The sequence below is a fragment of the Vombatus ursinus genome, unplaced genomic scaffold (genome assembly GCF_900497805.2).
Source record: "Vombatus ursinus unplaced genomic scaffold, bare-nosed wombat genome assembly UNPS02014786.1, whole genome shotgun sequence".
In the NCBI taxonomy this organism is placed as follows: Eukaryota; Metazoa; Chordata; class Mammalia; order Diprotodontia; family Vombatidae; genus Vombatus; species Vombatus ursinus.
In genome coordinates this window covers 55,061,399-55,086,159 of record NW_020954564.1, presented here as the reverse complement: position 1 = coordinate 55,086,159, position 24,761 = coordinate 55,061,399, and the positions used below count along the sequence as shown (strand labels likewise).

The 24,761-nt window shown below is 35.4% G+C and overlaps 1 protein-coding gene across 5 annotated transcripts in view; it reads left to right on the top strand.

The window, feature by feature from the left end:
• LOC114047382 (probable C-mannosyltransferase DPY19L3) overlaps positions 1-24,761 on the top strand; it is a 92,706-nt gene that overhangs the window by 40,136 nt on the left and 27,809 nt on the right. For 3 of the 5 annotated variants that reach the window (XM_027868211.1, XM_027868210.1, XM_027868214.1), the window contains 9 exons: positions 1,030-1,153; positions 1,697-1,831; positions 10,205-10,336; positions 14,047-14,148; positions 14,917-14,990; positions 15,166-15,324; positions 21,653-21,763; positions 22,138-22,249; positions 22,681-22,737. In XM_027868211.1, coding sequence (XP_027724012.1) covers positions 1,030-1,153; positions 1,697-1,831; positions 10,205-10,336; positions 14,047-14,148; positions 14,917-14,990; positions 15,166-15,324; positions 21,653-21,763; positions 22,138-22,249; positions 22,681-22,737 — 1,006 coding nt within the window. The remainder of the gene's footprint in view (positions 1-1,029; positions 1,154-1,696; positions 1,832-10,204; positions 10,337-14,046; positions 14,149-14,916; positions 14,991-15,165; positions 15,325-21,652; positions 21,764-22,137; positions 22,250-22,680; positions 22,738-24,761) is intronic. The other 2 variants (XM_027868213.1, XM_027868212.1) reach the window with 2 other exon arrangements.

Below are 24,761 nucleotides of genomic sequence, written 5' to 3'. Positions count from 1 at the left end.
GATAAAGAATTCTTTGTGTATGGATTGAGGCATGAGTTTGATGGACAGTCTGTTGAGTAAAATCTCCGTACATGTATCTTGGACAAGTACTACAGATAATCAATGAGCTGGGCACAGAATTAAATATACAATTAATTGTATATCTATGAGGAATTACGTGCTGCTTTCAGTAATCCCAAACTGATCCATGATGCACAAACCCATCTCTCCAACAATAGTTTTATTCCAGTGATGCCATGTGGCTAAAAGCCATGAAATACTATGATCTCCCAAGAATGAAAATTGTGAATGACACTAAGTAGAGAAATACGTACATGGTGAGCACAAGTAGGCTGGAGTATATTACCATTGATATGCAAGAAATAGCATAAAAGATATTATACAGGAAACATATAATCAGAAAACAAAATAAACCAGTTGTGTAGTGAATGCAAGAAATAACAAATAGGTAAGTCACATACCTTACTTGTCCCCACAAAAATGTTAAAAGGTCTTGAGAAGGGGTTTTTAATTTTTTGCGTCTTGGACCTTTAGTTCATTAAGCCTTTGGACTACATTTTTAAATGCACAAAATGCGTAGAATTACAAAAAAACCAAGGGTCAGTGAAAATAAACAAGTAATTTTTTTCCCATCCAAATTCACTGGCCACCTGCAATCTCTCCAGGGATTGTGGACCCCAGATTAAGAACCCCTAGGCTAGAGAAGCCCTTGAACACATTGGTACACCCTCATTGGGGGATTTATAGGACCAAAGTTCGTCAAGATGAGAGACATAACTGGGTTACAATCTGCATCAGGGTGAGAGTATCCAAAGTAATTAAATCATAATCCATTTAAGTGGAAGTTCTTTAATGTTTTCTACAATGAATAAACACAAAATAAGACAAAATGAAATGTAGAGCCAAGTCCAGCTAATCTATTTGTAACCATTTGAATCAGTAATTCGTGTAATTTCTTAATTTTAGCAAAAATTTTAAGAAAAGGAGCACTCTTTTATTGCTGTTTCTGGAAATTTCTATTTTGTGCAGAATAGATACCACAAGAGTAGAGTTCACCATTCCTTTGAGAGAGAACTGGGCGCTGCCATTCTTTGCAGTTCAGATAGCAGCAATTACACATTTGCTCAGACCACACTTACAGCCTCTTTGTGAAGTAAGTTCTTGGTATCCTTTTTTTTTTTTTAAGGCTATCCAATTTGTTTAAGCAATGTCAGAATAGCTGACAAATGATCAGAGGACCCTCATGCAAACAAATTATTCTTATTCCAGTCTTTCTTATTTAACTTGAGTTTGTCTAGGTCTTCCTCCTTTGAACTCTTTTTCTCTAGTGAAAATAAAATGTTTTTATATTCATTTTCAGATACATGGTATACATAACCTATTCTTGAGCAGTGACGATAAACCCACCAGTTTCATGTAAAGGTTGATCCATTCGTTGCTCTTCTGATTTCAGACATACTGTGTGAGAGTATTTCAGTGTGGAGTGTCACATTCAGAAATTTAGAGTGGAAGTTTTCAGAGTAATAGTTTATAACTGTCCAATAAATTTTGAATGATGTTTATTCAAATTTATTCATATTAAAATTTGAATAAAGTTTATTTAGTTTAGAGAGACATTGTTTTCTGAAGAAATCTATATATAAAAGCTTTTGTCACTGGAGACATGTAAATAATATTAAAAATTTTCTTTTTCCAGAGGCTGACTCTTCTTGCAGTGTTCATATCTACTTTTCTCTTTAGTCTAACATGGCAATTTAATCAGTTTATGATGTTAATGCAAGCATTAGTTTTATTCATACTGGACTGTCTGAACATGCTTCCTACAACAAAGGTAAACTTTGCATTTTTCTTACTGGATGTTCATTGAAGGTGTTATTTTATTCAGTATTTAGTATCTAAGAATTAGACTGGGTACTTCAGTGCCTACTGATTATAATTTAAGTAATAGTTAAATATAATTTTTGTGAATGAAGTTGACAACCTTCAACTATTCATGGGATAGAAGTGATATTTTACAGAATCTAATTTGACCCTTGTTTTATCTTCATTCTGCATGTTTTGAGTTAGAACATATAATTGTTCTTATTGTAAATATATTTAGGTTAATTTTTAGTCCTTTTTGAAAATAAACCATATTTAAAAGTAGAAGAGAACCATCTTAACAGTACTTTGTGCTTTGTTTTAGGGATCTTAAGTGTGTTAAAAAAAATACAGTTGCCTAAGGTCACACGAAGGTCCCGAAAGCCTTTAATCTGTCTCTCAACTAGTATTGTTGCCATAGAATCTTACTTCTAGACGATAGAATGAAAAGTATACTTGAGTCCCAGCCGTGCCACTTACCATGTGACCTTGGGCAAGTTACAACCTTTTCCCATTTATTCCCTTTTCTGTTAAACGAGGATAATAATACTTCATACTACCTACCTCACAAGATTGTTGTGGGGAAAGTGCTTTGTAAACCTCAGAGTGCTTTATAAACGTGAGTTGTAATATACTGAATAACTACTCAGGTTTTTAGCTTATTAATTTTAACTTCAATTTAGCTAGTGTTTACTGAAGTCTCACTTTGTACAAGACTCTGCTAGGTACTTGTTAGGGATAAAGATGAATAAGATAGTCTTTTTTTTTTTTTTCCTTTTTTTTTTTTTAAAGGCAGTTGGGGTTAAGTGACTTGCCCAGGGTCACACAGCTAGTAAGTGTCAAGTGTTTGGTCTGAGGCCGGATTTGAATGACTTCAGGGCTGGTGCTCCATCCACTGCGCCACCCAGCTGCCCCTAAAATAGTTTTTTTATAGCTGGAATTATAATAAGGGAAATCAATGAGCACAAATAATTTTTAATTCATAATTTAGTTCATAATTTTGTAATAGAAAAAAGTTAAGAAATTTTATACTTAAACATTAATTTTAGCAGTGAGAGGTGAATATTTGTCTAAACAATTTAATTTTATTGAACAGGCGCTCAACACACTGATAAAAAATTAAATGTGGGCATTATTTCATATAACATGTAAAAGTTCACAACATCAAATTAGATTACTATTTCAGAAAAAATAAAATTACCAAAATATGCTTAGTGCATACCGTGTACAAAGAACTGTGTCCTTAGTGTGGGATGTAGAGCAGTATAAATACAAGATGTAATACCTACCCTCAAGGACCTTACCAAGTGGTTGGGAGACAAAATGAAAATATTAAAAGATAATTAACAACCAAGGGGATATACACTAGGTAGTGTCAAGTGTTCAGAAGAAAGGAAGGATTCATGGGAGGTAGAGCCAAGGTGGCAGAGTAAAGGCAGGGGCTCACCTGAATTCTCCCCATTTCATCTCCAAATAACTTTAAAATAATGCTTCAAATTAAATTCTGGTGTATCTGAACCAACAAAATGTTGGTGTGAAACAATTTTCTATCCCAGGACAACTTAGGAAGTTGGCAAGAAAATTCTGTCTCAGTAGGGTGGTTGGACTCGGAGTCCAGCACAGACCACATGTGCTAGGGCACCAGCAGCAGGCCTTGAAAGCAGTTCAGCAGCAGCAGCAGCAGCTTTGGGAGCTTTCAACCTACAGATAGTAAGAGGGCTGTACAACTGTTCAGAAGGAAATTACAGGAGACTCTTTGCAGGCACTGAATACCTGACTGTCAAATTGCTCATATGCAGGTCTAGGTTATAGTCTCAGAGCTAAGAGGAGTGCTAGCTAACTATTGCTGGTGGCAGCAGGGGTCCTGGTCAAAGTTCCAGGGCAGAGAAGAGTGCTTTTGTTCACTCACAGGCCAGGAGAGCAGTGACCACATCCTCTCCTTAGATCATAGCACATTGGAAGAAGCAAAAACCTATAGTTCCTCCTCTCTCCACTCCCCCCACACCCCCATGCCCCCCATAGCAAGCTCAGAAAATAGCAGCAGAAAAAGCCTGAAGCTTGGGATAGTGCCCCCTCTACCTGGGAGCAGTGCCCAACTTTAACATAAAGTTGTCAGTCAAGAAATAGGCTGGAAAATGAGCAAATGACAAAAGAAGAACCTGACCATAGAAAGTTACTATGGTCACAGGGAAAATCAAGACACAAACCGAGAAGGAAACAGTGAAGTCAAAACTTCTGCATGCTAAGCTTCAAAGAAAAATGTGAATTGGTCAAAGGCCCAAAAAGAATTCCTAGAATGACTCAAAAAGTATTTGACAAATCAAGTAAGAGAAGTAGAGGAAAAATTGGAAAAAGAAATTAAAATGGTGCAAGAAAATGATGAAAAGAAAGTTAACAGCTTGGTAAAGGAGGCACAAAAAAAATTGAAGAAAATAACACCTTAAAAAGACAAAATTGGCCTAATGGAAAAGGAAGTACAAACGCTTACCAAAGAAAATAATTCCTTAAAAATTAGAATTCTACAAGACATCAAGAAACAATAAAATAAAGTCAAAAGAATGAAAAAAAATAGAAAAAATGTGAAATATCTCATCGGAAAAATTAGATTGAGAATCTAATGTGAAATCTCATTGAAAAAAAATTAGCTTGAAATAAGAATGATGAGAGATAGTTTAAGAATTATTGGACTACCTGAAAACCATGATCAAAAAAAGAGCCTTGACATTATATTTCAAAAAATTGCCCTAACATCCTAAAATCAGAGGAAAAAATAGAAATTGAAAGAATCCATCAATTATATTACATCCTGAAAGAAATCCCAAAATGAAAACTCCCAGAAATATAGCCAAATTCCCGAGTTCCCAGGTCAAGGAGAAAATATTGCAAGCAGCAAGAAAGAATAAATTCAAATATCATGGAGCCACTGTCAGGATAACACAAGATTTAGCAGCTTCTACATTAAAGGATCAGAAGGCTTAGAATAAGATATTTTGGAGGGCGAAAGAGCTAGGTTTACAATCAAGAATCATCCACCTAACAAAACTGAGTATAATCTTTCAGGGGGGAAATGGATATTTAATGAAATAGAGAACTTTGAGGCATTCTTTACCAGAGTTGAATAAAAAATTTGACTTTCAGATATAAGACTTAAGAGAAATTTTAAAAGGTAAACATGAAAGAGAAATCATAAGGGAATATATAAGGCTAAATAGTTTATATTCCTATATGGGAAGATGATACTTATAACTCCTAAGAATTTTATCATTATTAGGGCAGTTAGGAGTCTATAAATCTAACAATCTAAGTGAAATGGATGAATAATTATAAAAACATAAGTTGCCCAGATTTAAAGAAGAGATAAGAGGATACTTAAATAAACCTATATGAGAAAAAGAAATTGGACAAGCCATAAATGAGCTCCCTAAGAAAATAATCACAGACTTGTGACAAAATACAACATTCATTCCTGTTAAAAACTTTGGAAAGCATAGGAATAAATGAAGCTTTCCTTAAAATGGTAAGTAGTATCTGTCTAAAGCCATCAACAAGTATTATCTGTAATGGGGATAAACCAGAAGCCTTCCCAAAAGATCAGGGGTGAAGCAAGGTTGCCCATTATTACCACTATAGAAATGCTAGCTCTAGCAGTTAGAGAAAAAGAAATTAAAGGAATTAGAATAGGCAGTGAGGAAACACAACTTTCATTCTTTGCAGATGATATGAGGTTAGACTTAGTGAATCCTAGAGAATCAACTAAAAAACTAGTTGAAATAATTAACAACTTCAACTGAGTTGTAGGTTATAAAATAAACCTACGTTAAATCATCAGCATTTCTATATATTACCAACAAAATCCAGCAGCAAGAGATCTGAAGCGAAATTTCATTTAAAACAATTGTAGATAATATAAAACACTTGGGAGCCTACCTGTCAAGACAAGTCCAGGGACCATATGAACACGTTTATAAAACACTTCACACAAATAAAGCTAGATTTAAACAATTGGACAAATAATTGCTCGTGGGTAGGCTGAGCCAATATAATAAAAGTGACAATTCTACCTAAATTAATTTACTTACTCAGCACCATACCAATCAAACTACCAAAAATATTTCAAAAAGCTAGAAAAAATAGTAACAAAATTCATCAGGAAGAACAGAAGACCAAGAATAACAAAGGAAGTCAATTTAAAAAATGTAAATGAAGATTGTCTAGTAGTATTAGATCTCAAACTGTATTACAAAGCAGTAATCATCAAACCAATCTGGTACAGGCTAAAAAATAGAATGGTGGATCGATCAATGGAATAGAGTAGGTATGCAATATGCTGTAGTAAGTGACCATTGTAATCTAGTGTTTGAAAAACCCAAAGATCCAAGCTTTTGGTACAAGAACTTATTACTTGACAAAAATTGCTAGGAAAACACTTTGGCTGAAACAAGGTATAAATCAGTGTCTTACCATGTGCCAAGATAAGGTCAAAATGGGTACGTGATTTAGACAGAAAGGGTGATGCCATAAGCAAATTAGGGAGCATGGAATATCTTGCCTCTCAGATCATTGGATAAGGGAAAAATTTGTGACTAAACAATAGATACCATTACAGGAAGTAAAATGGATAATTTTGATTATATTAAACTAAAAAGGTTTTGCACAAGCAAATGTAATGCAGCCAAGATTAGAAGGAAAGCAGAAAACTTGCAAAAAAAAATTACAGCAAGTTTCTCTAATGAAAACCTCATTTCTCAAATATATGGAGAACAGGGAGTCAAATCTCTAAGAATATGAGTCATTCCCCAATTGACAAAGGGCCAAAGGATATGAACAGGCATTTTTCAGAAAAAGAAATCGAAGCTATCCATAGTCATATGAAAAAATTCTGTAAATCACTATTGATTAGAGAAATGCAAATTAAAACAATTCTGAGGTACTACCTTATACCTGTCAGATTAGCTGATATGACAGAAAAGGAAAATGACAAATGTTGGAGGGGATATGGTAAAATTGGGACACTAATGCACTACTGGTCAGTTGTGAACTGATTCAACCATTCTGGAGATAAATTTGGAAATATGCCAAAGATCCATAAACCTGTGCATACCCTTTGACCCCCAATACCAATGTTAGGTCTATGTACCAAAGAGATCAAATGAAAAGGAACTATGTGTCCAAAATATATTTTTAGGAGTTCTTTTATTGCTGGCAAAGAATTGGAAATTGAGGGGATGCCCATCAAAAGGAGAATGGGTGAAGAAGTTGTGATACACGATTGTGATGCAATAGTATTGTGTTATAAGAAATAATGATCAGGGGGGTTTCAGAAAAATCTGTAAAGACTTATATGAACCGATGCAAAATGAAGTGAGCAGAAGTAGAAAAACATTGTATATTATGAAAGCAATATTGTATGCTGATCAATTGTAAATGACTCAGCTAGTTTCAGCAATATAATGATCCTAGACAATCCTGAAGGACTTGATGAAAAATCCTGTCCACCTTCAGAGAAAGAACTGATGGAGTCTTAATGTAGTGTTTTTCTTGTGTTTTCGGTCTGTGTTTTCTTTTACAGCATGACTAACATGAAATATGTTTTGCATGACTACACATGTATAGTCTATATCTAATTGCTTGCTATCTCAGGAGAAAGAGGGTGTGGAGGAAGGAGCAGAATTTGGCACTCAAAATTTTTAAAAATCCATGCTACAAATTATTTTTACATGTATTTGGGAATATATATAAAAAAGGAAGCTTTCATGATAGTGATGGGATTTGAACTAGCTTCTGAAAGAAGGGTTGGTGTTTGAAAGGTTATAATGCTTTCCCATCTTTTCAATTAAAAACAAGACTTTTGTTTGTACGTACTCAGCATGGTTTTTTTCCATGACTTTGTATATCAGATTATTATGTTTAAAAATCACAGCACTAAATTACTAGGTCTATGTTCTATAAACATTTTATTCATATATTAACTTATGCTTATAGATATTATACATCATGTAATATAAAAATAAATATACAATACATAGATACATACATAAATACGTAATACATGTATACATATATAATACATGTAATATGAAATAAATATACATCATGTAACTTTCCTTAATTTGATTAATAACTATAACCCAGATTATCTCTAGGGAGAAAGTTATTTGGTTGCTATTTAGTTATGTGTGATCAAATTCTTTGCTAGCTTCTCCATACATTTTTCTTAAAAATGCAACTTTTGAGCCTACCTCTAATTTTATTTTTGTGAACGATGCATTGTATGTTTATGTATTTTTTGAAGATTTCCTATTAAGGAATAGGAAAATGGACAGTAGAAAAAACATCAGAGCCAATGATTTTTCTAGCTGCCTGTCACAGTGCTGCATCTGTCAGATAAATTGTCAAGGCACAATAACTATTTGGCTTATCTTAGAAATGTATGAATGTTGTCTTGACAACCTGGGAGCCTAATATAAAAGCCACCTTCAGGCAGGCACAGCATACATGTGATGAACAAGGAAGTAGGGAGAGAAGGGGGAGGAGCAGAATGGGCCAGATTGCTGTTAAAGAGACACGCAAGATAAGTTTTACCCTGGGGACATTTAGGTGTGCTATAGAAGAATGGCCATCACCAAGTCACTGAAATAAAAACATAAAACATTTGTAAAGATAAAATTGAGACTTTGTTATATTTTCCTCTGAGATTTTCTCATTAAAGCCTTCTAATTCCCAACTGAGAATACCCGAATGTTTTCTGAATGATTACTTAAGGTTATACCAAAGACATTAATTAGTATAAGGACAGGTATAGATAAAAGTAGTAGTGGGGAGGTTACAGCAAATCATTTCTATCACAACCATCAATGAACTTTTGACTGCTTTCAGGGTGGTAGATAATATATAATCACACAAAAGATGTGGCCCTTGCTCTCTAATCAGGTCAATATTTGAAAAATATTCTTAGTTTTTTTGTGGACTTTTTGTCCAAAACAAACTATCCCTTGCCTATAAAACCTAAAAGCCCAAGTTTTCTGACAGTCATGCCTGAAAAAGTAAGATTATTTATATAGACAATACTTAAATTCAAGTGTTTTAAGCAAGTTGAATAATGCCCAGCCCTGTGATGTGATCAGTTTACAGCAAACATTAGAAACGTTTATGTTAGTTGGCTTCCTTGTGTTTTGTGCTGTCCCCAGCTCCCAGTTAGTTTGGAACTATAGCTCCTACCTTTAGTTCCTCAGATTGTTGTCTCCGAAAAAAAGGGGAAAGGAGGGAGTAGAGTTGAGTCATGTGAAACGAGGAAAAACGGGAAGGGAAAATGTGTTGCCATGGTACTGAGAGATTGACCTCTCTCATTATAAAGTAATGAAACTGATTTGGTCACGTGGCTGATAGACTGTCTCTAAAAGCATTTCTGAAAAAGAAGTTTCCAAAAACAGTTTGAACAAAAGCAGCATCACTTGAATAATCTTCCAAGGGTCTACTTTGGCAGATAACACTCATTTGTATTAATAAGGACTGGTATGAATTTTTTAAAAATCCTGGATTCATAATTAAAAGTAATATTCGATCCTTTGCAGCCCTTAAAAAGAAAAGGTAGTACTGTGTAGGGAATGTGCACAATCCATTGTTATGAAAACAAATTGTATTCACATCAGATGGATTTGGGATAAAATTCAGTGCTAAACCTCACTTAAAAATTTCTTATGTAGCCATGTTTCCATTCTGGTGAAACGCAGATGCAATGGTCTTTTAGATGAAGTCAGTATATTGTCCACAATAGATGGAACCTAAGCATCTAGCTGCTTTAAATACTATAAAGTCTCCTCGCCCAAGTGAAGTGAAAGAAATGGGAATGTTTATCTTGGAAAAGAGAAGACTTAAGGAGAACATACTTTCATATATATGAAGAGCAGTCATGAGGAAGAGGTCTTAGATTTGTAATTCCAGAGGGCAGAACAAGAACTAATTAGGGAGAAGTTACATGAAGGCAGATTTCAGGTTTAATGTAAGGAAGAAATTCCAATCAAATATAGCTATACAAAAATGGAATGGTTTGTCTTATGAGCTAGTGAATTGCTCATTACCAAAAGTCTTTAATCAGAGAAAGACTTAATTGACCATGGATATTATACTGGGGATTTCTGATTCAAATAAAGCATTGGGATAGATGGTTACTTTTATAACCCTTGAGATTCTGTAGTAGGTTGTTCGTTGTTAAAAAAACTAAATGCCTGTCTTTTGTTTAGACTGTTTCTAAATGCCTTCTGGATGGTTTTATAATCCCTTGATATGGTGAGCTCTTACTAGTATATGTTTATCTAGCTGATCATTACCTTTTTCAACTTCGCAGGTTACATGGCTATATATTATACAGGTGACAAGTTTACTCTTGGTCTGCGTCCTTCAGTTCTTTAATTCCATGATCCTTGGATCTTTGCTTATAAGTTTTAATCTCTCAGTGTTAATAGCAAGAAAATTTCAGGTATGCATCTTTTTTGCTGTTATTGTAAATATATCTTTTGAATGTGTAAAAATTCCATCTATTAAGTGTTTACTATGTACAAAGCATTGTACAAAGTTCTGGGAATATAAATAGCAAAGTAAGTCCCTGCTCTCAGGGAGCTCTCATTCTAATGGGGAATATAACTCTTAGGGAAAATTTCAGTTGCAAGTCAGATGGACAGGTGCACAGTGGCTAAGCAGATTTTAATGTTTTTTAATGTCACATCCATTGATAAAATCTTATCTTGATTTTCTATTTCTGATGTTGCCGAGCATCTTTATCCAGGACATAACGATTAATCATAGGTGTCCCACAGGGCTCTGTCCTGGGCGTGCTTCTCCTTCCTCTATTTACTATTTCACTAGGTGATTTCATCAGCTCCTATGGATTCAATTATCCCTATGCTGCTCATTCTCAGATATACTTATCTAATCCTAGCCCCTTGTGACCTCCAGTTTTACTTTTCCAAGTACCTACTGGATATTTCAGACTGTCTGTCCTATAGACATCTTAAACTCAGCATCTTAAAAACTGAACTCAACTGTCCCCACCCCACCCCAAATATATCTCCTTTCTAAACTTTGCTATTACTGTTAAGGCTGCCGCAGTACTCTCAGTCATCAGGCTCACAACCTAAGTGTCATCTTCCTTCTCCCCACTTTCTCTCACCTCCCACATCGAATCATTTGTCAGGTCATGCCAATTTTACCTTCCTAACATTTGTTGCATGCTTCCCCTTCTCTCCTGTGGCATTGCCAACATTCTGGTCCCTATCATCTCAAATCTGGACAATTGTACCTGGTGGTAAGTCTACCTACCTCGAGTCTTTTCCCACTCCCACCCATCTTCCACTCAGCTGCCAAATTGATCTTCCTAAAGTGCATATTTGACCATGTTATTCCTATCAACTCCAGTTGCTCCCTATAACCTCCAGAATCAAATATAAAATCTTCTGTTTTGCTTATAAATCCCTCCATAACCTCACCCCTCCTACATTTCCAGTCTTCTCACTCGTTACACTCCCCCACATACTCTGTGAACCAGTGATAGTGGCCTTCTTGCTGTTCTTTGCATTCTACTCCATGCCCCTATTCCAGGCATTTTCTCTGGCTTTCCCAATTGTGTAGAACTCTCTGCCTCCTGACTTCCCTTGTTTCCTTCAAGTCTCAGCTAAAATCCCACTTTGTTCAGGAAAACCTTCTTAACCCCTTAATCCTAGTGCCTTCCCTTTATGGATTATCTCTAATTTATTTTGTACATACCTGGTTTGTACTTGGTTGGTGGCTTGTTATCTTTACCATTAGACTGTGAGTTTCTTTAGAGCAGACAGTCTTTTTTTCTTTTTTTTTTTTTTTGCTTTGGGACCCGGGGTTAAGTGACTTGCCCAGGGTCACGCAGACACATAGTGTCATGTGTCTAAGGCCAGATTTGACCTCAGGTCCTCCTGACTTCAAGGCCAGAGCTCTATCTACTGTGCCCCCTAGCTGTCCTGAATGATTGTCCAGGGTAGAATTCGAACCCATGGTTTTTTTTTGTTTGTTTGTTTGTTTGTTTTTTTAGGCAGTTGGGGTTAAGTGACTTACCCAGGGTCACACAGCTAGTAAGTGTCAAGTGTCTGGTCTGAAGTCACTTTTGAATTCAGGTCCTCCTGACTCTAGGGCCAGTGCTGTATCCACTGCGCCATCTAGCTGCCCCCTCAGACTATCTTTTACATTTCTTTTTATCCACAGTGCCTGGCACATAAGAGGTACTTAATAAATGTGTGATTGACTGACTGGTGAGGGAGGTGGGTCCGTTCTCCACAGTGATTTCTCCCTCAGTGATGGCTTCAAGGGATTGGTAGGAAAAAGTTCTCATGATTTAGGGGGCCCTGCTATTCCCATGGCTCTTTTGTGTTCAAAGTCCTGGGCTGCCTTTAGGATCTGAGGAGCCATGGTGGTCAAGATGGTGATGGTGGAGCTGGTCTGATTTCCCTGGTATTTGCTGCCTCCAGTCTTTCTCCCTTGGGTGCAAATAACTACATATACAAAAACTTTTTTTTTCAAATTTATCCTTCTGTCCTACATCATTTTTGCATGGAATATGATTAAATTCCCATGACAACATTTGGTGTACTAATAAATAAAAACTATTGATTGCATTTTTTTAAAGTATGCTGTTCAGACATTGGTTTCCATAGACTTCTCTCTGATCTCTCTCCTCTACCAATGACCTAAACTCTTAACTTCAGTCTTAGATCACATTTTCTTTAAGGAAGTCCTAGAGATATCTCATTGAAACTTAATTTCATTGAACATAATTAAAAAGAACTGATTTAAGGGTAAGAAAAGAACTTTTAAAAAATATTTCCATTAGTCTCCATGATGTAAATAGATCATTGATCAACTTTTAGAGCAATTCGATTCCTTTATGGAAAATAGGAATTTTTGGAATTATGTAACCCTATCATTTGATTTTATAATACTTAACTTTCTCCATTCCTCTGCCTCTTGAATGGAACTGTATGGGACATATGTTTATTCTTTAAAGTAATTTTTGTTTTACATATTTATTTTTTAATGAGTTCAAATTAATTTGGGCAGCTGGAGATTTTTTTTTTTAAGAATTTCCAATTCCTCTCAAGATGAGCAAATAATCCTTTTGTCTCAAAAATTGAGAATAGGAATTATTGACTAACACCTTATGTTCTTAAGTTTTGACTTAATTGGGTAGATCCTTGTTTTTCTGTATGCTGGAATAAAGTCTTTTGCCTTTGTTACACACCACCTAAATAGAGATTCATTTTCTATTTTGGGAAGGAAAAAAAAATCTACTTTTTTTTAATCATCCTTTCTGGATTATAGCACCTACTATTGATTAAATGTCATTCAGATTCCAAAAAAAATGACCCTATTTTTGGCTAATTATTAAATAACAGTAGTAACCAGCTTTAATTATATTTGATATTCCTTAAACTCTATCAGTTGTGGCATGTATAATAATGTATAGTATTGATCACTTTATAAGCTTACTCAGGGATACAAAAGCAACTCTCCTCAGTACTAAAGGGCATGATTTCCACAGCTTATTATAGGTAGATTTTATACTCATATTATAGCAATTGACCAGTGCTGTTTAAAATTAAAAGCTGGAGAAAAAGTGTAAAAATGAGGCCTTTCTAAGTAGATAGTTAAAGATATCCTAATAGCATAGTTTGATTGAGATAATTTTTTGGCTCATATTTTACCCATGCATCAAAGAATCCAATGCACTAAAAATTTATTAATCGCATACGATGTGACAGGTGCTGTATTAAGTGCTGGGGATACAATAAATAGAAAAAAAGACAATCATTGCCTTCAAAGAGCTTACAATCTAACGGGAAGACAATACACAAAATGAGGCAGGAAGACAGCGAGGAAGGGGCTGCAGAATGGAGAAGGGATATCAAGGGGTACCTGGCATAGGGGCATCTTGTTCCATGGAGTTGAAACCAGTCAGGGCAGCAGATGCAAAGTGGAGTGATCTGAGAGTGCCACTTCTGCCCTGTATAAAGGAAAACTCTGAGAGGAGTTTGGTACCTCCTCCCAATCAGAAGGGAGAAGAGGCTGAGGGAGGTCAAGTGAATCCACCAACAAATCTTTCTGGAAGACAAGTAATATATTTTAAGTATCTATAAAATGATTAAAGTTCAATCTTTTAATTTCTAGAAAAATCTGAAAACTGGAAGCTTCCTTAATAGGCTCTGGAAACTTTTGTTCCACTTAGCCCTGGTGCTATGTTTGACCATTTTTCTCAATAGCTTTATTAAGGTAGGTTGGTACAATCACTTTTACTTTCATAAGCACTTTTTTAAACACCTCAAAAGTGATATAAAATGATTTGTTAAATGAGATCAGTGTTAGATGTTGTTGGTATACTTCAAACACAAGTCTATAATATTGTGGTTCCATTTGTTGAATTCCTAAAGTGACAGATTATTTTCCTAAAGTGAATCACTGACTTCTGCCCTGCTATATTTGATTCCCTTTCTTTGATTTCACATTGTCAACTTCTGAGTGATTGGCATTTACAGGCACAGGTTGAAGACTCCCAACAAGTAGTAAAGTACAATAAAATTTAAAACTCTGGCTTGTAGAAGTCATTTTCATCTACAAAGACAGAGTCCCCTGTCTTTCAAATGGAGTTGTTCCCAGTTCAAGGTGCAGTTTGTTCATGCTATTCTGTAGTGATGTATACTCAACTCCTTGGAACTTAGGTGGCATGGTTTGAATTATCTTTGCTTGTATGACTTTACTGTTATAGCTCTGAACAGGCAAGTCCTAGGCCATGAATTTGTGTGACATTGATAGTGCTTACTGAAAGATTTCAATTTCAGATCATATTATTGGCTTTTGGACATTCTTGTATGTAAGAACTTATCAGCATTCAGATGCCTCTTTCAACTGAAGCATAAAGCCTCAGCTTGTTTTTGAATTCTAACTAATATATTAAGAACATTTATTATTCGTGCTTCCTGTGGGTAAATATCAAGAAATTATGCCCAAAATACTAATAGCAACTTTTGTTTTTTCCAATAGCAATTTCTTAATCTAAAGTCAGATGAACACATATTTAAATTTCTGAAGGCAAAATTTGGGTTTGGCGCAACAAGGTAGGATTAAGATTATATTCCCTTTTTAAAAATTATATTAAATCATCAAAATTAAAAATTAGGTCAAAATAAATGCCTGCTATTATTGGATGCTACCTCATGGCTTGAAGAAACCTATGTTAAAATTATTTATGTTGCATTGAATTTGATAGTATACTTTCCATTTGTTCTTTAGGGATTTTGATGCAAATCTGTATCTATGTGAAGAAGCTTTTGGCCTACTACCATTTAATACACTTGAAAGACTGTCACATACATTACTCTTTTATGCGTACATGTTTGTTCTTTCCATTATGGTGATAGTGGCTGTTGTTGTTGCCCTTCGGAACCTCAGGTACTGTCTGGTTTAGAAATATTACATTTTTCTTCTTACAGTATATTTGCATCATTGTTTATTTTTGAGACTTAGCTGACATGAAAACAAAAAAAAATCAAATATAGAATGTATGTGTAGACTTAGCATTTAGGCCTGGGGAAGGGGGTAGAAATATTCTGTCTTAGCTGTAAAGTAATGTTGATTTGGGATTTCTTATTTTGTACATTATCAGTGTCCATTGCCTTTCTATCTTCTCCTTAAAATCAACTGCAGGTTATACATAGGAAATCAAGAATTGGTTGTCATTTATTTTTTTATTCAGTGCCTTATTTTAGGACTCTTGAACCTGAAAAAGACAGCAATTTTTAGTATCTCGCAAAAGATTAAATAGTCATTGCCAGAGTCTTCTTAGAATGTTCACCAAGCTATCAAAAGGAAAAAGTAGAGTTCTAAGTTTTTTGACATATTCTTCCCCAAATTTTTTTTATTTTTTTAATGGTAATTTTTCTTTTTTTTTGTTTTCAACATTTACTTCCACAAGATTTTGAGTTCCAAATTGTCACCCCATCTCACCCCTCCCCCTGCCCCAAGATGGCATGCATTCTAAATACCCCTTCCCCTAGTCTGCCTTCCCTTCTGTCTCTCCCCCCCTTCTCTTATCCCCTTCCCCTTCTATTTTCCTGTAGAGCAGGATGGATTTCTGTGCCCCATTTCCTGTATTTCTTATTTCCCAGTTGCATGTGGAAACATTTTTTTTAAACATGTGTTTTTAAAACTTTGGGTTCCAAATTTTCTCCCTTGCTCCCTCCCCACCCACCCTCACTGAAAAGGCAAGCAACTCAATGTAGGTTATACATGTGCAGTTATGCAAAACTCTTCCATAGTAGACAGGCCGTGAAAAACTAACTCTATTTCCCTTAATCCTGTCCTGCCCCCCCCCCCATTTATTCTATTCTTTCTTTTGACCCTGTCCGTCCTCAGAAGTATTTGCTTCTGATTATTCCCTTTCCCAATCTGCCCTCCTCTCTATCATTCCCCTATTCTCTTGTCCCCTTCCCCCCTTATTTTCCTGTAGGGTAAGACAGATTTCCACACCCAATTGAGTGTGTATGTTATTCCCTCCTTAAGTCAAATCCTATGATAATAAGATTCACTCATTCCCTCTCACCTTCCCCCTTTTCCCTTCCATTGTAAGAGCCTTTTCTTTTCTGTTTTTTTTTTGTAGGATAATTTACCCCATTCTACCTCTCCCTTTCTCCTTCTCCTAGTATATTCCTCTCTCACCCTTAATTTTATTTTCCAGATATGACCCCTTCATTTTCAACTCACCCTGTGCCCTCTATCTGTATCTATATATATGTACATATAATTTTTTCCCCTCCAACTACCCTAATACTGACAAACGTCTCATGAGTTACAAATATCATCTTTCCATGCAGGAATGTAAACAGTTCAACCTTAATAAGTCTCTTATGATTTTCTCTTTCCTGTTTACCTCTTCATGTTCCACTTGAGTCCTGTATTTGAAAATCAAATTTTCTATTCAACTCTGGTCTTTTCATCAAGAATGCTTGAAAGTCCTCTATTTCACTCAATGACCATTTTTTCCCCTGCAGGATTATACTCAAGTTTTGCTGGGTAGGTGATTCTTGGTTGTAATCCTATCTCCTTTGCTCTCCGGAATATTATATTCCATGCCCTGTGGTCCCTTAACGTAGAAGCAGCTAAATCTTGTGTTATCCTGATTGTGTTTCGGCAATACTGAATTGTTTCTTTCTGGCTGCTTGTAATATTTTCTTCTTGACCTGGGAACTCTGGAATTTGGCTACAATATTCCTAGAAGTTTTCCTTTGGGTATCTCTTTCAGGAGGAGATAGGTGGATTCTTTCAATTTCTATTTTGCCCTCTGGTTCTAAAATATCAGGACAGTTTTCTTGGATAATTTATTGAAAGATGATGTCTAGGCTCTTTTTTTGATCATGGCTTTCAGATAGTCCAATAATTTTAAAATTCTCTCTCCTGGATCTATTTTCCAGGTCAGTTGTTTTTCCAATGAGATATTTCACATTGTTTTCTAATTTTTCATTCTTTTGAATTTGTTTTACAGTGTCTTGATTTCTCATAAAGTCACTAGCTTCCAGTTGCTCTATTCTAATTTTTAAGGAAGTATTTTATTCTTTTCCGTCAAGCTCAGGTGCCATGACCACCTATTGTGATTTTTGCTTTTGGACTTCCTTTTCCATTTGGCCAATTTTGCTTTTTAGGGCATTCTTCTCCTCATTGACTTTTTGGACCTCTTTTGCCATTTGGGTTAGGCTATTTTTTAAGGTGTTATTTTCTTCAGTATTTTTTTGGGTCTCCTTTAGCAAGCTGTTGACTTGTTTTTCATGATTTTCTTGCATCACTCTCATTTCTCTTCCCAGTTTTTCCTGTACTTCTCTTACTTGCTTCTCAAAATCTCCTTTGAGCTCTTCCAAAGCCTGGGACTGATTCATATTTTTCTTGGAGGCTTTGGGTGTAGGAACTTTGGTTTTGTTGTCTTCTGGTTTATGTTTTGATCTTTTTTGTCACCAAAGTAAGATAATACAGTCTGACTCTTTTTGTGCTGCTTACTCATGATCCCAGCCAATTACTTGAGTTTTAAACTCTTTGTTAAGGTAAAAGTCTGCTTCGAATGTGAAGAGTGTACTGTCCCAAGCTTTGGGGGTTTGTACAGCTATTTTCAGAGGTACTTCTAGGGACCTGTAAATTTTCAATTCTTCCAAGGTGGTATGATAAGGGGCGAGGTGTTTCCTCTCCACAGCCACAACAAGCTCCACTGCACCAGTGTTCCTCCTCTCCCCAGGACCGCCCCTCAGAACTGTGACCCAGATCCAAGCACCAGTAAAGCAAGAGATTCCTGCCTCAGCTGTGTCAAAGAGATCATTGCAATCCCCCTCTGATCAGCCACTTGATTACCCCTCAGTCTGTGGGCTAGAAGCTCAGGAAACAGTTGCTGCCCCGAGGGCAAGCTCGGGACTTGTGGCTGAGACCTAGCTCCTCTCTCACCACAGTCACAGACTTTTTCCACTGACCTTCCCACTGTCTTTGGCATTCATGGATTGAGAAGTCTGGAAACCGCCACAGCTGCCCGCGATTCAGTCCTCTGAGGCCTGCTCCAGGTTTGTTGTGGCCTGCGTGCCCATGCAGAGCTGCGCTCCTCTTCCCACCCAGCGCGATGTACCTTCCCAATCAACCATCCAGGCTGTCTTTGGCTGGAAATTTGTTTCACTCTGTCTTTTTGTGGGTTCTGCTGCTTTAGAATTTGTTTAGAGCCATTTTTTTTAGGTATTTGAAGGGCTTTGGGAGAGAGCTCAAGACAGTCACTGCTTTCCCTCTGCCATCTTGGCTCCGCCCCCCCCCAAATTTCTTACAACGTTTTACCTGGACCTCTTCTTTGCACTTAACACATTCACCCCTATTCTGTAATTGTTTTGTTTATGCCTTTCTTCCCTTCTAGATTTCAAGCTTCATTGATAGCAAGATCTATCTTGTATTTGTTTTTGTATCATTAGTACCTAGCACAATTTCTGGTATTTACCAAGTACTTAATAAGTACTTATTGATTTGAATAGCATGGAATGGACTATTTAATAAAATTTGTTTTGCTTTTATAGTCCATCATAAGATGAAAGAGAATTAATTGTTAGCAAACAAAACTATTATAGTCAGTGAAAACATAATTATGTCCCAGAGGAAATACCTTTATATATATAGTTACTATGTCAATTAAGTACTAGTGAATTGTGATTCATAGTCACCAGAGTGCTGTGTTGAGTAAAAGGTATTAAAATAACCAAAGACTAGTTGTTTTATAGTAGTAGTTTATGATTATTAAGAATGAAATAAGACTGAACTGATAGAGCATTTCTCTAACCATAAAAAATTTTAGTATCTCTCAGTAGTGTTCTTTTTTGTACTTAATACAAGATTTGAGTTAGCTTCTTGAAAGTAGACAAAATTGTTTTGTGCTTTGTGATTCAATATTATTTGGTATACTTCAGAGGCTATCAGTATGCTAGTCCTTGCTTAATTGAATTCAGAAATTCAGCAAACATTTATTAAGCTTCTACTATATGCAAGTCACTGAGAATATAAAGAAAAAATCACCACAATCCCTGCTCTCAAGGAGCTTACTCTCTGTGGGAATACAGCCTGTGTGTAAATACAGGATAATTCGATAAATGAGAAAACACTAATAACTAGGGGTGTAAAGAAAAAATCACAATAGGTGGTCATGGCACCTGAGCTTGACGGAAGTTAAGAATTCAGAGAGGGGGAAGTGAGAAAGGAGTCTAAGCACTACTGACACCAGAAATGCTGAATTTGGGAAACTATGTACTCATAGGTCACTTTAGTCGAAATAGAGATCATGAAAGGTTGAAGTAGGCTGGAAGGATAGGCTGGAGCCATTTCATGGAGGGCCTTTAAATAGCAGGCTGAAAAATTGGCATTTGTTTTTCTAGCTATGTAAGGTAACATAGCTCAGAGTTATTAAATAAAAATACCATTAATGCCCCATAGATGATAGGATTTCTGAAATTGATTAACTGTGTGATCATCAATGTCATTTTAAAACATCTATATCTGTTCACTAGGAACTTTGTCAAATGAAAAGTGCTATATTAATCTGAAAATTAAAAAAAATTGCAGGGCACTAGTATGTGTTAGCTAAGTTATTTTAAAGTACTTCTAGCCAAGAGCTTACAAATTGCATTTTAACTTTTGGTGCTTCTTTAACCTATAAATTTCACTTTGTCACATTTATAAAATATTTGTAGTCCCAGAGATCGCTGGAAAGTACATCATGCTTTATTCTTTTTTTTTAAAGTTCATATTTATATTTTCTGCTTTTTACATCACCATAGTTATCCCGACTGTTCCTCTTCCTCCCCCTCCTAGAGAATCAAAACGTCAGCACAACTGATTTATACATTCAAAAAGTCTGAAAACAAGTGTAATAACACCTGTGGGCCTCCCATGTCCATGAAGGGAGAGGTTGGGAGTGTCTTCTCATAGCTGTTTATTCTAGTCCTGCTTGATCTTTATAATTTCGTTACATGTACTTGTGATTTGATGTGTAATCATTCTTTTCATTTACATTACTGTAGACAATGTGTGTGTATATTGTTTTCTTGGCTGTGCTCACCTCACTCTGCATCAGTTAATACAGCTTTTCCATGCTTCTCTACATTCATCACACACATCATTTCTTATATCACAATCTTACTCCATAACATTCATGTACCACAATTTTTTTAGCCGTTCCTCAATCATGCGTTATCATGGAACTGTAAACTATCATCTGAAGACTTGTAGAGTATGTGAAGACTTAAGGGAATAGGATTACAGGATTGTAGATTTAGGGCTGGAAGGGACCTTCTAGTTCAACCCCCTCATTTTGCAAATGAGGAAACAGAGGCTCACAGATAAGTGACTTGCCCACAGAGAGCCTAGGATTTGAACCCAATTTCTTTTATTGTCAAGCCATGTTTCTTCCTACTGTACTAATGCTGCTTCCAAGAAAAAAGAAAAGGCAATACTTTCTACCCATCAGAAATAATCTTCTCATATCAACTTTGAAGTCAAAGTTTTGTTTACAGTATTTCAAGGAAAAGAAAATCACTTTAGAATGTTGAAAATTACCTTGAAAGATATTTTTAATTCTCTTGCTAGAAAGAGCTGAAAAGGTTTATAAGAAAAAATATCATTTTAATATTTCTATTGGCATAATAATTAGCTCTATAGAGATGATGTATTCTCAAAAATTTTGTACTGCATTAGAGAAACTTGAGTCTTAAAGATATACCCATTTTCATCTTAAAGTAATGTCTTATATTGTAATTTTTAAATATCTCCCTCCCTCACTGTTCTGTTTATTCCTTAAAGGACATGGATTGCTCTCCAAATTTAAAAATATTTCTTTTTTTTTTTTAAGTGAAAATTCCCAAAACATTTGACATGACCTCTGATGATTTTTAAAAGCACTTTTACTTTTGCTTTCAGAATTTCCTAGAGATTCTATACATTTACAAAATATGTTATATACATGTTAAAATTAAGATCTCAAATGGAAATCAAGTGTGTCTTTGCCACTACACTGGCTGTTAATAGTTTTATAGTGTTAGTAGCCTTTTATCAAATTAAACAAAAACTATTAAGTTTAGTAGTCCTGCCTGGTGAATTTGGTTGCAGGGAATTTAATACATTTCTAAATATATATGGCTATCAGGCTTACAAAAATCTTTTACTAAACTAAAATCACTTCTCTAGTTCTGATTGTGTCTGTGTGTGTTATTTTATTCAGTGATTCTACTAATGTGCATAAGGGAAAATGTACAATTTTACTGAAGCCTGGAACAGCCTACAACTTGATGCACTCTATTTTGTTTGGATGTTTGGCTTTTAGTACCATGAGGTATTTGTTTATTTGTATATTTTTTCCATTTTTTAATGTCATTTTAGCTATATATTTAGAAACTGATCCTCACCCCCTTAATGATAACAGTACTCATGATTTTCTCCACTGATTTTCCCTCTCCCAGTAAAAGATATAGATAGCTCTATGACAAGTTAGTCTTGAAAGAAAGCGCTCATTTATGACTTTTATAGTTATTCACAAAGGTTATGCCAGAGAAGTATCTCATTGTTTCTACACTTTATCTTTTGATAGTTATTTAAGAGCATAAGAAAGCTGTCAGGTTCATATTTTATTATAAAAGTGCCTAATTTTCAGAAATTATTTAAATTCAGTTAGTACCTGACAAAGTATGTATATTTCTAACCTTACAGAATGAAGTATCTTTGGACATCACATATGTGTGTGTTTGCATCATTTGGCTTATGCAGCAGTGATGTATGGGAGTTGCTTTTAAAATTGGTCCATCTCTACACACCAAAGAGGGTCAGTGTTATGCTTTTATTTCATTGTTGCATTATCTTACCGATTTCTTTTATACCATGTTTTTAAAAATTACTTTTTTCAAAGGCTATCGAATATCAAGCTATTTAAATATGGAAATTAAAAAGCAGGCTGTTTAGAATTTTATAATAAGGAAAACTTTTAATAAAGGTTTGGGTGGTTTTTGTCTCCAAATAGTGCTTTGATTTGTTCTTCCATATAAATTCACTAGGTGGCAATATGATAGAAGCTACAAATACCTTGACACACACTTTGAATTGGACCCTTAGATGTCATTAGTTCTCCTGAATTGTCAATAATGGATTGTGTTAAGTTGTTTTTCCATTTTATGGAAGATAAATATCTACAAGTTAGCACCTGAAAGAAAAAGTGCCAAAAATGCTTGTAAACTAATTAATGCTTTTTTCATGTAGATGAAAATGATGAGATATTCAGTACCAGTATTAATACTCATCTATCTTTGCTATAAGGTAAGTCTAGTTTTCATTTTTGCTGACATTAGCCCATTTAGCTATAGCCTATAACCTAGGATTTGACTTAACCTTATTTTTGGTTTATTTTTCATAAAGTCAGACTAGTCAGTAGTCAAAAGAAGTGTTTAACTCTTGATAGTAATTTGCAGAAAACATTAAAACCGGTCTTTCACTTCCAAAATAACTTCTAGTAGCTCAACATAGAGCAAAAATTACATGAAATTGGATATTTATAGTTGAGTTTTCAAATATTCAGTGTTGAATTTACCTAAAGCAGAGTCTTAGGATATAAAGTTGTGCTCATGCTTTTTTTTTGGTTTGAATTCAGCAGAAAATTATTAGTTTTTTCAAAAGCTCTACTTAAATAGTCTTAGTATTTTTTTTTTAATCATCCATCTTTAGGTCACTAATAGTCAGAAATGACAAAAATCCCCCAAATCTGGTGATTTAATTCCTAGAACAACATTGATTCTACTTCAATTCCTAAAATGTTATATCAGAAAAAATTAAGGCTTTAGTTTGGCCTGCTACTTTACCAATCCACTAACATAATAGTGAGATTTAAATTATTGAATGACCTGATCTAGGAGATTTCTTTAGTTAACAGTTTTGCAAGAAACTTTAAAAGTCCTAAATAAGGCACTTTACTTGCCTTTGACTTAGTTTAGTTTAGATTGTGATTGCTTCACATCTTTTCAAAAAGATTTTCTTTTTTCATTAGGTTTGGGCCTTTAAAGTGGTTTCTTCTGGATGGAGTGTTCTGTGACTTGATTAGTTTCTTCTGTAATGTCCTTCAATTTTCTTAAGGAAGAGGAAGGGGTCAGGAGGAGGTCACTTTCCTCAATAAAACTTGAAATAGCTAAACTAATTATACCACATTGGTCTTAATATAGGCTACACATTTCTCTCAACGTCTAGTTTGTATGAAACTTGAAAGTGGCCCATAATCCTGCTGTTACTGTCATAGGCACAGCTTAAATTTTGCTGGCTTGTGCAATAACAACAGCTTCCCTGCCAGCCATCCCTATTCCTAGTACTACAAGAAAAAGAAAGCATATCCCTCCCATTTGCATGCTGCTAGTGGGACTTCTTGCATCCTTGCCTTTAGAGATAGGGATCTCACTATGAAGCCCTTCAGCTCTCTTTCTCTCTCATATGGCCCCAGAGCTGCAGAAAACTCTTAGGAATTGGGGAGGGGATGGAGGTCAGCGTAGGTAAGCATCACTGAAAACTTCCTTCCCATAGGGTTTGTACATTGTCCCACTGCTTATCCAGGTTACATTTTCCATTTAAAGATAGATGCTACTCACAGCTAAAAAGACAAGGAGAAAAGTAGAACTGTCACAGATCAGCAAAGTAAGTGAGGGAGGAAAGGAGGTGGATAAGTGTGGTGGATCCCGGGAGAAGGTGGGATTTCCGAGTTTGAAACTGAGGGGAGGAGAAAGAGAGGGAAAGAACAAGATAGAGTGGCCTACTTCCTTAACCTCAGAAAGCCTGGCACCTTTTTTGTTTACCACTCTAAATGTCTTCACTTCCCTAATTTTTAATTTGCTATGATGCCTTGCTATCATGTCTTTTTAAAAGATCCTGTATTAAGAGAGTAGCCTGTATTCAAACCAATATGGCAGTATCAGATTCTTACACACACATTAAATTCTTGGATCTCAGTGTCAGGTTGCAAGGGGTTTTTAAGCTATAGAACAGTTCAGTCTGGTTCTTTCCTCTTGCAGCCCATATACCAAAATTGGAGTGATAGAATATTCTATCTGTGTACTGTGCAAGGATGATGTACCCAATCATAGCACATTCTGTGTGTGCTTGTTTTTTACAGACAAGTACAAACTTTATTTAAAACTACATTTTAAGTTTAAAGTTACAAAACAAATAACAATAAAAAAATAAAAAAGAGAACAGTGCAGTTAGCCTCGAATCTAGGGAGGATCCTGTCTCTCATGTGTGACCTGCCTTAGCAGAAGAAGTGAGTATTACCTATTCTGAAAGGCAGTGGGTCAAAAACTAAT